Here is a 14,373-nt window from a genome sequence, read left to right as displayed (position 1 = left end):
AAAATTCAGGTGTGTGCTCAGGAGATGGGGGATGCAGGAAAATGTGGCTGTCCATCATCCCTCACTTTGTGGTGTTGTTCCCTGCTCAGGCCACTGACTCTTGTGGCTTCCACCACAGCAGGACCATTCCCTCTGTGAACTCTCACACCCTGAAAGCCAGCACTGCTCTGCTGTGCCAAGCTCCTGAATCATCCTTGGGTTGCTTGGTCCATGCCTTCCAAAGCCTGAGTTAATATATTTATTTTAGTACTCTTTAAATCAGGACTGCTCAAATAACTACTGTGAAATGCCTCATAAAGGGAAGAGGCTCTGTGGCAGCCCAGGTGTTTCTGTCACGGTGATATTGGGGAATCTGCTTTCCTGGCTGCCTGCCCACAGCAATCCTGCTGAAGGCAGCTGAGCCCAAAGGTTATATAAAACACTCATCCCTTTCAAATCCCATCATCTGTTTAAAAACCATCCCAAAATGATTTATTTATTCTTCCAATACCAGGTGACAAATGAGAAAACAGGGAAGTAACCTTTGACTTTAATTTTGCTTTATGTATTTAACATTTCCAGTGTGGATCAATTTCACTGTTAGTCTGACATGAGAAGAGGATCAGGATACTTTTGAACATGACACTACATCCTTAGAAAGGTGTGTCATAGGGCAGCATCCTCTAATTTTTATTTTCCCAATTGAAATAAATTTGGCTTTGTTTCTGCTGTGCCCTTCAAGCCCTGTGGCTGCAGATGGGTAACTTGCCCATTTCCTTTTCCCAGTAATCCCAGGTGGATGGCAGCCATTAAAGAAAGATGCTTTATCATCACTAGCACTAAGTGGATTACCAGAGCTTGAAGTCCTGCATGCAGAACAAGAAAAATGTGGGATGCAGAAGGGTGTGGGGGCCAGGCTGTGGCCCATCCATCCCAGAAGCAGCTGTAGGAGGTTGTCCTTTTGTAGCACTGCTCTTGTTGCTGTGGTGCTGCAGTGATGGATAAAGCAAAAATGGATTGAAATTTGCACAAATGGGGAGAAAGAATTGGACTCTATGCATTAAATAAATGTAGGGCTTGTTGACTTGCTGTCAGAATAAAACTTGTATAAGCAGGCCCCCAACCCAGCAGGAGGAGCCTGCTGTGGAAAACAGGCTGCTTGGGGCTGGGGAGGGCTGTGCCCTCTGAAGTAAGAAGCATCAAAGTCAGAACAGATTTTCCTTGAGAGGAGCAGCCCCTGGGCTGAGTGTGGCTGTGTGCAGTGCCCTGGGACTGTGGCACGAGGCAGATGGGGCTCTGCTGGCCTCTCTCCAGACTTCACAGCTTCTGTGGGTATATCAGAAGCAATGTGTGTGCCTGGCTATAAACTGGGTGGGAAGTGTTTAACAGGCTTTGAACCTTCCTGAGAAAGCTCAGTGATCAATCAGGATGGGCTGTCTCCGTCGCTGGCTCAGCAGGCAAACTGGGCCATATTTATTTTTAGGTGTATGATGTGTTTGAAGCTCTCTGAATGTGGCTTTTCACTTTCTGTGGGGTTTTTCTGTCCTTCAGAAAGCTTTAGGGAGCTGTGGAGTTTATCAATGGACCAGCATGGGCTATCAGTTGTACATTGCAGGGAGTGGAGGATAAGGCTGAGTGAGTTCATCCTGTTATTGCTCAGAGTTTAGATATGCTGTTAAATGTGAGTTTAACATTGTATGCTGGGCTAGGAAGCTGGCAGAGCGCTCACAGCTTCAGTGCTGTTTTCCTGGCATTGTTTCTCCTGTGTAATAAATATCCCTGCAAAACCACAGCAGTAAACATGCAGCTTTGAAGTAGCTGAGCCCATCCATAGTCCCATGCCTGGCAGGCTGGGATCAGTCTCTGCAGACATTTGCCAGCACCCCTGTGTGTGTGTCACTACAAATAATGCTGGAAGGAGCTTCTTCTGCTACACTAGCTCCCTGACTAAAGCTGCATTTGGGTGGAAAGGACTCGCAGCAATGTGTAAAAATGTTGTATTAACCCAAGTGAAATTTCATTTTATGCAGTGAAATCATCTGTGGACATACAGAAATTATTGTGCTGTCATAGAGACCCCACCTTTTCAAGGTGGCCTGGAAGTGCCTGGTTCACCAAAAGGTGAACTTGAAGAGTTTTGATGATTTCAAAGAAAATTGTGGAGTAGAAAAGATTGGGACAAACCTGGATTTTTAAAAAGTACTGGGCTGTGTGTGTAGGTAAACTTGGAGCACACAGGTAAGCCTGCTTGCCAGTAGAGGCAGTTTGCCATTGTATATTTTTGGGAGGAATCAGGACCTCCTATCAGGAAGGTGTCTGTTGGGTTTTTTTTCAATCCCTCCATGGTATCCATATCAGTTCCAGTTGGCTTTTTCTCTTATGAGTTATTAATGCTTGAGGTATGCAAGTGCTGGGTATAGAAGGGAGTGTAACAGTATCCAGGATTTTATGGTGTAGCTTATTGACTTTGAGGAAACTGCACTAACAAAGGCTTTTTTTAACTTCATCTGGTTTAAGAACTTTTCTGGAAAAGCTGCTTCTAGTGTAAACTCAGTGGGAAGTCATACCAATAAAAAATGATAGCACTGTAAGATCTCTTCAGGCAGGAGATTGCCCTGTGTTGAATTTTCCTTAGGACCTCTGCAGTGTTATTTTTGCCTTTCCCCTGCTTTTTACTTTTTGGGGAAGATAAGTGAGGCTGAGAGGAAAAGGAGCTCCTGAGAAGTGGTTTGCTATGTTTGGGGAGGAGAATCTTTCTAAGGCTGCCCTGGGACATCTGATGGAGGGCAGCTTAAAACCAAGACTGTATTTTCACAGCTGTTGTGGGAGCTTTTTCTATTTAAAACAGCACAGATGTGAATGATAAAGTATAAATTGAAGATTAATGTACACCATCTTGGTGTGTGAGAGGTTCAATTATAGGCAGAGCAAGGAGAATAATGGAAAATACATTTGAGTGATCGCTCAGTTAATATAATTTGCAATGAATTATTCACAACAATTTGTTCACCCAGCTCTTATTGTGATCATTTTCATTCCTTCATTTGCTCTGTGCTTGGAGCTGCTTCCCACAAGTTGTGCTCCAAGGATCTCCAGGCAGCCAGCCCCTGCTCCCCACCTGCCTGCGCCTACGTGCAGAGCACAGCTCTGACAGAGCTCAGCGTTTTTGGCACTGAGCTCTCTAAGAAGTTAATCGTGGTGTTAGTGTCCAGCCTGTGCTGCTGAACACGCTGATGTGACCCCACAGAGCCCCTCCTGTTGGGCTCAGGGGCTTGCAGAGGGTTCATTCCTGCTCTGTTCCATGAACACTGGGGGATTGTCCTTCCACAGTGGAGGCTGAGGCTTGAGCCGACAGAAGGCGATCAGCTGGCGCTGGGTGACTAATCTGTGTCCTTGGGAGATGAAGGGTTTGCTTCTACCTGTGCAGCAGCAGTCAGGCCTGGAGGAGGGGAGAAGGTGTTGGGTCTGCAGAGAAGCGTGTGAACCAGCAGGGCTTGAGGAGAGAAGCATTTTGTACACTCTGTAACTTGTGTTGTGTGTGAAGCAGCAGAGCAGGGCAGTGGCACTGCCACAGGGGAGGGTCCAGCTTCCAGCACTGCAGAGCATCACAGATGTGCCCCCCTTTCCTATTCATGGGGCACTGGATAACCCACAAATGCACATTTTCTCCTGAAGTTTATCAGAAAGGAGGACTTGTTCTTCCTGGTGGTTTGGGAAGGGCTGTTCTTGGGTAGTGGGCATGGAGAAGGTGCCTTGTCCTCCCTCCATGTGCCTTCAGCTCACAGGGAGGGGTGTGATGGAGCTGCTCTTTGCCACCCCAAGCCCTGCTGGTGGGCCAGTGGGCAGGAATGGATGGGGCTGTGTTCTGCTGTGAATTTGGGCTGGAGACAGGATTGGATGGGGCTGTGTTCTGCTGTGACCATGGACTGGAGGCAGGAATGGATGGGGCTGTGTTCTGCTGTGAATTTGGGCTGGAGGCAGGAGTGGATGGGGCTGTGTTCTGCTGTGACCATGGACTGGAGGCAGGAATGGATGGGGCTGTGTTCTGCTCTGAATTTGGGCTGGTGGGCAGGAATGGATGGGGCTGTGTTCTGCTGTGAATTTGGGCTGGAGGCAGGAGTGGATGGGGCTGTGTTCTGCTGTGAACATGGGCATAGTGGCAGGAATGGATGGGGCTGTGTTCTGCTGTGAATTTGGGCTGGAGGCAGGAGTGGATGGGGCTGTGTTCTGCTGTGAACATGGGCATAGTGGCAGGAATGGATGGGGCTGTGTTCTGCTGTGAATTTGGGCTGGTGGCAGGAGTGGATGGGGCTGTGTTCTGCTGTGAATTTGGGCTGGTGGACAGGAATGGATGGGGCTGTGTTCTGCTGTGACCATGGACTGGAGGCAGGAGTGGATGGGGCTGTGTTCTGCTTTGAATTTGGGCTGGTGGCAGGAATGGATGGGGCTGTGTTCTGCTGTGAATTTGGGCTGGTGGCAGGAATGAGGGCTTGTTTCTATCTGACCCTGTGCTCTCCTGCCAAGCCCTGAAATGCCATCTTCAGCTTAGAACTGGACAGAAAACAGTCTGATCTCTTCTTTGTGCTTTGTTAGTCTGGACTCAGTGGTACCACATCCACACCTAGCTTCATTATCTGACTTTTCTGAGCCCTTTCCTGGTGTCTTGTGGCTGCCAGTCTTCAGAGTTTTGGGATATACTGGGAAATAAGGTGAGCTTGTCCTGAGGGCAGAAGGGAGCCAAAGGGAGGTGCACCAGGAACATGAGAGCTGCTGCAGGGGCTAGTGAAGAATTCAAAACTTCTTTAGGGTAAGATTAAAAACTTCTCTGAATCTAACCCTTCAGGGCCTCTTACAAACTCTGTCAAGCTGTGATCACAGTGCCTTTGACACAAAACCCTGTAACAAGCTGGGATTTATGCTGCAGCTTCTTCCCATGGAGAGACAGCACTTACAAGGTTAATTTGCCAGCATCTACTTGTCCAAATCTCCATAATCAGGCAAAACATGATTATGGAGCTGTGTGTCATTAGTACACAATGGCACTTAACTGACTGAGATTGAATTAAAACCCTAATGGCAGAGCATCCAACGTAAATGAGAGACAAACAGACCCACTGGTGAATGACTCGTCTATCACTCAGCTTGGATTAGGAGAGCAAGAGCTCAGGGCTGGCCAGAAACAGTAGAAGCAGAGTCATTAAATTGGATATACTGGCTGAGGTTCAGTGCTCTTATTACTGTTAAGCATGCAAGTGTTGGGGCTGTGAGTCCAGTGTAGGCGTGGGCTTCCTGCACTGGCCCTCGAGCTGGAAAAAAACCAGAGGCTTTGGATTCACTCTGGTGCTGGATGAGCTTTGTCTTTGCTGCATTCTGCTTTTTTGCAGCAGTTTCTTCGAGCAGGTGTCAATGCCTTGCAATTATTTCCAGCAAAAGTAAATGCAAGCATTCATTTTGAGTTGGGTGAAACAACTCTGTTTTGTGTTTTATTTCACTCCTCTCTGGTTTTGCCTTCCTTTGTGATAACGTCAGAGCAATGGCTTCCAATCAGAATTTCACTTTGCCTTTCTTGCAAGTGCATTTTTCAGATCTTTTAAACAAAGCCTCATAAATCATCACTGATGTCATGGTGGGTGTGTTTTCCACGTTCAGCTTTGCGTGCCAGAAGAGCTGTGTCCCCAGGGACAGCCCTGCAGATGGTTTTCCCTGTGGATGTGCTGGGGAAGAGCTCCCTCTGACAGCAGGACAGGGATCAGAGGCTGCAGGGTGCTTTGCAGCGAGCAGCCCTGCAGTGTTTTTGATTGCCAGCTCTGAGGATGGTCCTTGCCCTTTGAGCTCTGTCAGTGTTCCATATTGTGCAGCTCTGGTTTCACTCAGTGCTTGCATCCTGCCATCAAACAAGATGTGACGTGAATATCTGTTGCTGCTCTGGCCCCAGGGAGATGATTATGAACCTCTGGCTTGTGCTTGTGCTTGTGCTGTCAGTGACATTTGAGGTAGGAAAAGCATTAGGTAGTGAAATCTCTGGAGAAAAAACAGGGAATGAGCAAGGAAACAACAGAAAATGGGCATGGGTCATCAGGGTCTGTCAGCAGTGTTGAAATTGAAGAGTTTCTGGTGTTGCTATTAATTTATGCCCTTTGCCAACCTTGTTGCTATTGCCCTGTGCAAGTTTTTCACCTAGGGGCTAATGACTTTTCACATGTTTCAGGAATTTGCATTTTAATGGAATAAATATTACCCTTTCCCCCAAAGCAGTGATTAAAAACTGAAGCCTCTGGGAAACTTTCTCCAAACACCTAGCAGCTCAAGTGAAGTGTCCAAAGCAACCCTGATGTATTTAGATGTGGCAGGGCCCTGAATGTATTGGGTTCTCATCATGGATAATTTACTTCTTGAGGCAAGGCCTCATCCCTCTCATGGTGGCAGGGATTTGTCTCATGGCTGTAACTCAGGACCCCAAAATCCCCTTGGGGCTCTCCTGGCCCACAGAGTGCGGAGGTTGCACTCAGGCATTGTGAAACACATGGCAAAAATGGAGACTGTTCCAGCACAACTGAATGAAAATGTTCACTTATGTTAACAGTGTCCTTTGGAAGGAGGTTGGGGTGAGCTGTGTGCTGGTGCTCTCTGCTGGATGAAGCCAGGAAACTCTGCTCTCACTGCAGTGACAGTGCTGGGACAGTGGCTCCTGCAGCTCTGGCCACACTGATGGTGTGAGCTGCCTGCCTTGAGCTGTGCTGTGCAGGGCTGAGAGCACCAGCTGTGGCAGGGCAGGCTGGCTGCTCTGACTCTGTCCTTGCCTTGCAGTGTGTTACCTGCTGAAGAGCAACATCAGCCCAGACCTGTGCAACGAGGATGGACTGACTGCGCTGCACCAGGTGAGTGTGGCAGGAGCTCCCACCTCCTGTGCCCCTGCTGCCACTGAGCCAACCTGGCCAGCTTCAAAAGATTAGATTGCCATCATGGTGAAGTTTCACTGCTTTAACTGAGAAAAAAAGAAAGGCAATCTAAGAAAAAAGGCAATCTGGTTTCTCAGGGAGCAAACTGAGATCAAATCCTTTTCTTGCTGTATCCCAGACTTTATTCAGTGATAATAAGAGCTCAGGAGTCAGGGATGGACTTCACATGAGAACAGCATTTCCCCCACCCTTTAATTTTTGCAGATTAACTCAAATTTAGAGACCTTGGCAATCCATGAGTTTTGAAAGTGATTTAAATAAATGATGCACAAGATGTTTGAAGAATCTGCTGCTGCTCATTGTAGGCTCAGGGACTTCCAAAGTCTGTATGAGATGGCAGTAGCTGGTCACCAGTGAAATACAGACTTGTACAGTGGTGTGTAGGTCTGTGGCCTTCCTTGGAGCCCCTGTGCTGTTTCCAAAAGGGTTTTTCTATTCTCTCTCAGGCACGTGGGACTGGCTGTGCCTGGCAGCTGCCGCCTCCACTGCCTCAAACAACAGTGCCTGGTTGTCACTGGAGCACTCAGGGTTTTCTGGCCATAACTCCCTGCTGTGAATGCTCCCATTGACTCGGGATTTTGGGCTCTTTTGCCAGTTGCCTGCTCTCTTCAAAGCTGGATGAATGTTTGTGTAAAAATGCAAACTGGCTTCTGGAAGAACAAAAGGCTCCCACCACCATCACCTCTCCAAAGAGATGTTATCCTGCACTCAGAGAAATACTGGCAGCCTCCTTGCTTGCCCAGCCAGGCTCTAAAGCCTGGAGAATCCCACCTTGCACTGGGAGGTTGTAAAGGTGTATTTGGGATTTTGATGGGAGCTTTGTATCCACTGGAATTACCTGAATCCCTGAGCACAGACAAGCCCCTCAATGGGCACATGAGCATTCCTTCCAGGGAATGTGACTTCCTTCCACTTCCATGATAACCTGGCTGTGTGACAGGCATGACTTTAACCCCACTTCCATGTACAAATAGTGAACAAAATAGAAATACCTGAAAGGTCCTTGTCACTCAGAAATGTTTGTTGTGTGTTGGAATTCAGCCCCATTAACAGGCCATACTGTGTGCTGAGCTGTGTGGGTCTGCAGCAATGCACAGAGCACAGACATGCCTCTTGCACAAGAATAAATCTTATTTTAGTGTCTTTATCACATGCACATTCATGTCTAGAGGTGAACGAGAGGTGGATCAAAGAGCAAATTCCACCTTCACCAAAGGAAAGAGGCTGAGGCCCTTCTGGCCTGCTGGGCTATACACTATATGCAGAAGGAAGCTGGTTTTTTTGGGAAGTGAAAGGTGCTCTGCAGGGTACCTCATAGTTCTGGGAATCCAGTTTGTGCCTCTCCAGATAACTGTGGTAGGTAGTGTCAGCTCCTGAGAAACTTTTGCTCATCACATGCCAGTGTGTGGGATTTTCCCTAAGAAAAGGGAATGTCAGCTTGTCAGCTCATCCCTTGGTATGTGGTTATACTGGTTACATTGAATTTCTGCTATGTTTGCTCTTGAATATGGAAGACCCAGTGGAATAGAAGCTGTGAGCGTGTTTGCTGTAATTCCCTGATGGTTCTGCCCCCACACCAGAAGGCCCTGGAAATCACCAGTGACCCTTTGGTCTGTCCCATGTAGGTGTTCTGCCTTTTTGACCTGCTGGTGCTCACTTTGGTGTTTAACTCTGCTGGAGATGCTCCTTGCCAAGCAGTCCAGGATAATGTAGGTCTCTGTGTCCAGGTGCCCTTTATTATTTCACAGCTGAGCAGGTATGAGCCCTCATTTTCCCAAAGTCTAGCAAACCCTAATCTGTCTGCATTTCTCCCTCCCCAGTGCTGCATAGACAACTATGAGGACATAGTCAAGCTCCTCCTCAGCCATGGGGCCAATGTCAATGCCAAGGACAATGAGCTCTGGACTCCTCTGCATGCAGCAGCCACGTGTGGTCACATCAACCTGGTGAAGATCCTCATCCAGCAGTAGGTGGTTTTTGTGTCTGTCCTTTCTGTGGGTCTGATTCTACCCACAGGAAACTGGGACTGCTTAGTACCTTGGGAGATTGGTGATTATTAGTGATTATTCCCTGCTTTCAGGCTGCTCAAGGGGGTCCTTCCTGCTTGGGGGAGAGGGAGGAGGAGGAGGAAGAGCAGAAAGGCTGAAGAGAGAATAAACCCTAAATGACTAGGCTCAGTTTTGTGAAGCTTCTGGAGATTGGGCCAAAATGTCCCCTTTTTGCCTGTGTTCTGGTGTGTCTGTGTGTGCTTGTGGAACTTGCTGGGGGGCCAGAAACAGGAGCAGCCAGCAGGATCTTCCCTCAAGCCACCACGTCAGATCTTCCAGCCCCAGTCAAGCAGACACTAGTGCAGGAGGGCAGCAGTGTGTTTAACTCAGACACCTGGGTGAGCTTTGTGACCTGGGTCTTAATTAGTGATCAGTAAACTTCCTGCAGTGTTTGATCCCCAGTGGTGGCACAGGGTGACCAAGTCCCTAAAGCTCAAACCTTTCTAGACTTGCCAGCAAGGAGCAGGAAGCCAGGTGTGTTTTGAGCTGTTTCATGAGCACTGTGGTGAATCCTGCCTGGAGCAGATGGTTGTGCCTGTGTATGGAGCCCTCTCCTCCCTTTCCCAGAGTGCCTGTGCTTTGGGAGTGTTGACCTGCTGCCTTCTTCCTCAGGGAGGGAGATTTCTCCCTGTGGTGGTGCTGTCTGGGAGATAAGCATTGAAAATTTGGCTCTTTTTTGACTGTATAATGAAGGAGAGAAGAGGATGCAGTCAAGTATCCCTTGGAGGATGTTCCCACTTGAGTTAGGAAGTTTTTGGATGAGGGTTATAAAAATGGAGTGGATGTGGAATACAGGGCATTACTGACTCTGGAAGGAGGTGTAATGTGCTGCCTTTCATCCAGTTCTGGAATTAATCTTCTCTATTCTTAGCTCCACAGCTTTGCTTCAGATCTTTATCTCATACATACCTTGGTGTCAAATCCCAGTTAGGTTCTTCTAAGGATTTATCCCAGTGTTTGGCACTCTGCTCTAGGCTGTCTGAGGTCCTTCCTGGTGTAACTCAGTTTTCCCCTTGCAGTGGAGCAGACCTGTTGGCAGTCAATGCAGATGGCAACATGCCATATGACCTCTGTGAAGATGAGCCAACCCTGGATGTCATTGAGACTTGCATGGCCTATCAGGGTAAGGAAATTGAGTTTATGTAAAATACAGAAATGGGTCAATGTGGTACTAAAAATTACCCTGTTTCTCAGCTCTTGATTTGCCTCTGGAGAAAAGCAGAGAGCTGCTCCTGGCATAATTTCTTGGGACCTGGCTCTGGTTATTCTGATTCCTAAAAGTCATGAGGATGAAGGATGTGGGGTCATATCAACCAGGATCATAAATCTTATTTAACTCAGCCAGAGGAGAGTTTTACTGAACCTTTCCAACTGTCCTCTTTCTAACTGGAATTTTACCAGGGATTACCCAGGAGAGGATCAATGAGATGCGAGCTGCTCCAGAGCAGGTCATGATCTGTGACATTCATGACATACTTGCCACTGGACAAGACCTGAACAGGACTGATGCCCAAGGTGCTACACTGGTGAGTGAAACTGCAGCACCTTCAGTTTTGCTTTCCTTCAGCCCAGAGGTGATGAAACCTGCCCTGGAGCAGGAGTTACACAAAATCAACAGGTGCATGTCACTGAGAGGAGAAGTCCCACAGAGCAGAACAGAACACATCTGCTGACCTGCAGGGAGCTGGGCCTGGGAGACCTCCCAGTAACCTCTTGCCTCTCATGGACTGACTGGATTCCTGTGGAGGAGACTGTGAGAGCCCTCTGGTTTCCATGGGAGCAGGATGCAGTGCTCAGAACCCTGGAGGCTTCCTGCCTCCTTTCTGCTTGTGTGGGACCTGGCTCACACAGAGTCAGTGGCCACTGTGTTGGTTCTCACTGGGTGGCACCTGCCCCTGGGCACCCAGGACAATGTGCAGCACAAAGCTGGCATCTGATCTCTCTGGGCAGGGACTGAGCAGGCTGAACAATCCTAGCTCTTTTTACCCCACAAATGCGTCTCCTAAATCTTGTTTTACAGCAGTCCCAGCTTAGGGAATGTTCAATAATGAGGTCATATGTGCTGGGCATTTCATACATTTAATGCTTGGGTCCACCCATGACTGATATACAGGACTTGGTTCATGTGTTGGAGGGCCAGGCACAGCAGTGCATTCCAGTTTCTTAATCTAAATGCCATCTTTAGCATCTACCAGAAGTGTAAGGGGAGGGCAGGCTGCCTCAAAGGTAAGCTGGGATGATTGAAGTTTTTATTGCAGCTTATTTTTTAACGTGTTTTTCCCATTAACAAAGATTATATACATTTAAACAGACCTCTTGGCTCCTCCTTTCATACCATACCAAACTGATTCCTTATTAATTCATGTGGCCTCTAGAAAGTGGCATAAAATTTATGTAGAAATGAACTGAGTTGCCAGAAAGCATCAGAATTTATTTCTAGATGAAGTTGTAACTCTGTGTGGTGGCATCCTCATGATCATTTTTTGAAAAGAAGCTTTGATTCTCCCCTGTAGCACAACTGAAGTAGGAGGAGCTCTGAGTGGAGTTTAATCCCTTCAGAGCAGTGCATGGGTCAGTGTTTTGCTCAGAGATGCAACAGCAGACTGCAATTATGAAAATCTTCAGAGACATGAAGTTGGGGGACTAAAAGGGATCATTACTGATTGCCTCCAAAGTGGTGGCTGTAGTTGGAAGCCAATATCTGAAAAATCATACTCCTTTAGGTTTAAGTAGCCAAGGTTTAAAATGTTTTTGACTTTCAAATGGTGATAATAATTACAGTGTGATTGGAAGTGCAATTGCATGGAGACAGTTCTGACTAAAGCAGGCTGTAAATTTAATTCCAAAAAATCACATCCACAGCACTTTAGTGGGGAAGAGGAGATGTTCTTCTGGCATGAGGAATGCAGAACTTAGAGTGGATGATGTTCTGCATTGCAGGCTCGTGTTTTGATGGTGCTTTCCCTACAGATTGGGAAGCACTTAAAAGCCCTTGATTTAAAATGTGAATACATTATTTTTCTCATCCATATATCTAAGTTATTCTGAGAACTGTTAAGCAATTTCCTCTCCAAACAGAATTACATGCAGGCAATACTGAGCTTTAGTAGCAGGAGTGACCTACTTTTGACCTGGTGCCATCTGCCCAGTGTGAAATGTGCTGCCTGTCCAGCTCCAGGCTCAAACATTAGCCAAGAAAATCCTCTGAAACTCAGTATAAAACCATTGGTGGTCCTTGCAGGTGGCTCATGCTCTGTTTCTTATCTCCTAGCTGCATATAGCTGCAGCCAATGGTTATCTGCATGCAGCTGAAGTGCTTCTTGACCAGGGGGCAAGCCTGGATGTTAAGGACTGGGATGGCTGGGAACCTCTGCATGCTGCTGCTTTCTGGGGACAGGTGAGGATTTCACTCTGAGTGTCATGTGTGAGGATGGCATTCCTTTCTGCCTGGACAAACTGTGGGGTACTCTGCAAATGGAATAAATCTGTGCTGGGGCTGGGCTCTCTGGAGAGCATCAGAGGAGGTCCCATGGGCTCCAAAAAGAACTGGTTGCTGAGAAATTTCAGGCAGAGCATGCCTGTGCAGGTGGATGGTGGGAGCAGTGTTTAACATCACACACATACCAGAGTGATTTGAGGTGAGTTGAACCTGTGTGCCATTGCCTCTCATCTTATTCCAGCCTTTCAGCTTTAGGGAGGAAAGCCTAAATTGCCTCAAATACCTCGATCAACTTGGCTTTCTTTCATTCTTTAGATGCAGATGGCTGAATTGCTTGTGTCCCATGGGGCTAGTTTGAGTGCCAGGACATCTTTGGATGAGATGCCAATAGGTGAGTTTATGAAGCTTAAAGAAAGAAATGGCTGGAGTCTTCACATGGGACTTTCAGAAGCAGTAGCATAATTATTTTAGGTATCTTTTTAGAGTCAAAATTGAAGTTTCTTTATCTGGGATTGAGGTTTTGAAGCACCTACTTTACTACAGAAAATGCTTCTTCTTTGTCATAAAAAGAAGGAAGAAGGCATTTCCTAGGCACCAAGTCTTCCTGCTGTGTGTTATCCCTTGTTCTTGGGAGCTTCCCTGCTGTTGTGTGCAGCCCTAAGACCTGGGTGTCTAACTAGGAAAGCACAATTAATAACATGGTGTTAATGAGAACTGTCTGACAAAAGGGCTTGGTCTGTGTGTGCCATAGATCTGTGTGAAGAGGAGGAATTCAAAGTGCTGCTTCTGGAGCTGAAACACAAACACGATGTGATCATGAAGTCTCAGATGAGGCACAAATCGTCGCTGAGCCGCAGGACCTCCAGCACGGGCAGCCGGGGGTGAGTTGTGCTGCTCCCTGCACCTCACCTGGGCTCTGGCCACCCAGGGGTGGCTCCAGAGCACCCTGAGGTCAGTAAGAACAACCCATGTGTCCTTTCTGAATGAACTGGTGAAAGGCAGTAGCTCACTTCGGTTGCTGAAAGCAGAGCTCCTCTGAAGAGTGGCTTTTTCGCTAGGAAGAGGTGCTAATTCTTGGGGAGAAAAATGGTTTTGTGCTGATGTGGTTTAAGAACTGCCCTGAGCACGGGATCAAATGGTGAGAATTTACCCTGTTAAACCACTGAAACTGGTGTTGGAAAATCAGTGCTCAAGTGGAGTAACTTGAGCTTTTCAGTAGTATGTCACATGTGCTGAGACACTGTTTGCAGAGGTCTTTACAAGATGTTCACTAGACACCAAAGCAGCCCTGCACACCACAAAGCTCCCTAAACAGCCCATGGGCCATTTCCCTCTACATTTACTCCACTGGGTGTAGAATAGGTCCATAGGTGACCTGCATGGGATTTGCAGTGCCAGTTTAGAACTCCTTACATTCCTCCCACCTTCAGTATCCACCCCAGTGCCTTTGCGTGGGTGTCAGGAAGCTGAATCCACGTTCCATTCCAGAGGGAGAGGCTGTGAAGTGTGAGGAGGAGGAGGTGAGAAGAGCCACAGGCTAAGAGGAAATGTCATGCCCTGCTCACAGCTTTGATGGCCTTGTCCCTGTCCCACAGGAAGGTGGTGAGGAGGGCCAGCCTTTCGGACCGGACAAACCTGTACAGGAAGGAGTGCGAGAAGGAGGCCATGGTGTGGCAGCAGCTGGGGGCAGCAGAAGAAGGGAGAAACTCGGGTCTCATTGGAGAAATTGGGGAGACTCGGTCTGACCAGGAGAATACAGACCCTGTAAGGAATCTCTTCTCTTTCATGGGAGTCACTGAGGAGGGCTGGTGGTGTGGGTTCAGTAGCAGTGGGTGGAAGGAGGCTGAAAAATTTGTAGACCTCATCCACCAGGTGTGAGCAAAAGACCAAATTCTCATTTGGTATAAACTGGGATGTCCCACTCAAGTGGAAAGCCTGTTTTGGATTT

General features: G+C 47.6%; 1 protein-coding gene across 1 annotated transcript in view; it reads left to right on the top strand.

Annotated features, from left to right (window-relative positions):
* PPP1R16B (protein phosphatase 1 regulatory subunit 16B) overlaps positions 1–14,373 on the top strand; it is a 57,280-nt gene that overhangs the window by 36,803 nt on the left and 6,104 nt on the right. Inside the window, exons 3-10 of the mRNA XM_056507651.1 lie at positions 6,787–6,857; positions 8,759–8,904; positions 10,006–10,109; positions 10,388–10,512; positions 12,258–12,383; positions 12,741–12,816; positions 13,177–13,306; positions 14,021–14,189. Coding sequence (XP_056363626.1) covers positions 6,787–6,857; positions 8,759–8,904; positions 10,006–10,109; positions 10,388–10,512; positions 12,258–12,383; positions 12,741–12,816; positions 13,177–13,306; positions 14,021–14,189 — 947 coding nt within the window. The remainder of the gene's footprint in view (positions 1–6,786; positions 6,858–8,758; positions 8,905–10,005; positions 10,110–10,387; positions 10,513–12,257; positions 12,384–12,740; positions 12,817–13,176; positions 13,307–14,020; positions 14,190–14,373) is intronic.

The sequence above is a fragment of the Oenanthe melanoleuca genome, chromosome 20, assembly GCF_029582105.1.
Source record: "Oenanthe melanoleuca isolate GR-GAL-2019-014 chromosome 20, OMel1.0, whole genome shotgun sequence".
NCBI lineage: Eukaryota > Metazoa > Chordata > Aves > Passeriformes > Muscicapidae > Oenanthe > Oenanthe melanoleuca.
The sequence above is the reverse complement of the archived record's forward strand: the minus strand, read 5'-3'. Positions and strand labels throughout refer to the sequence as shown.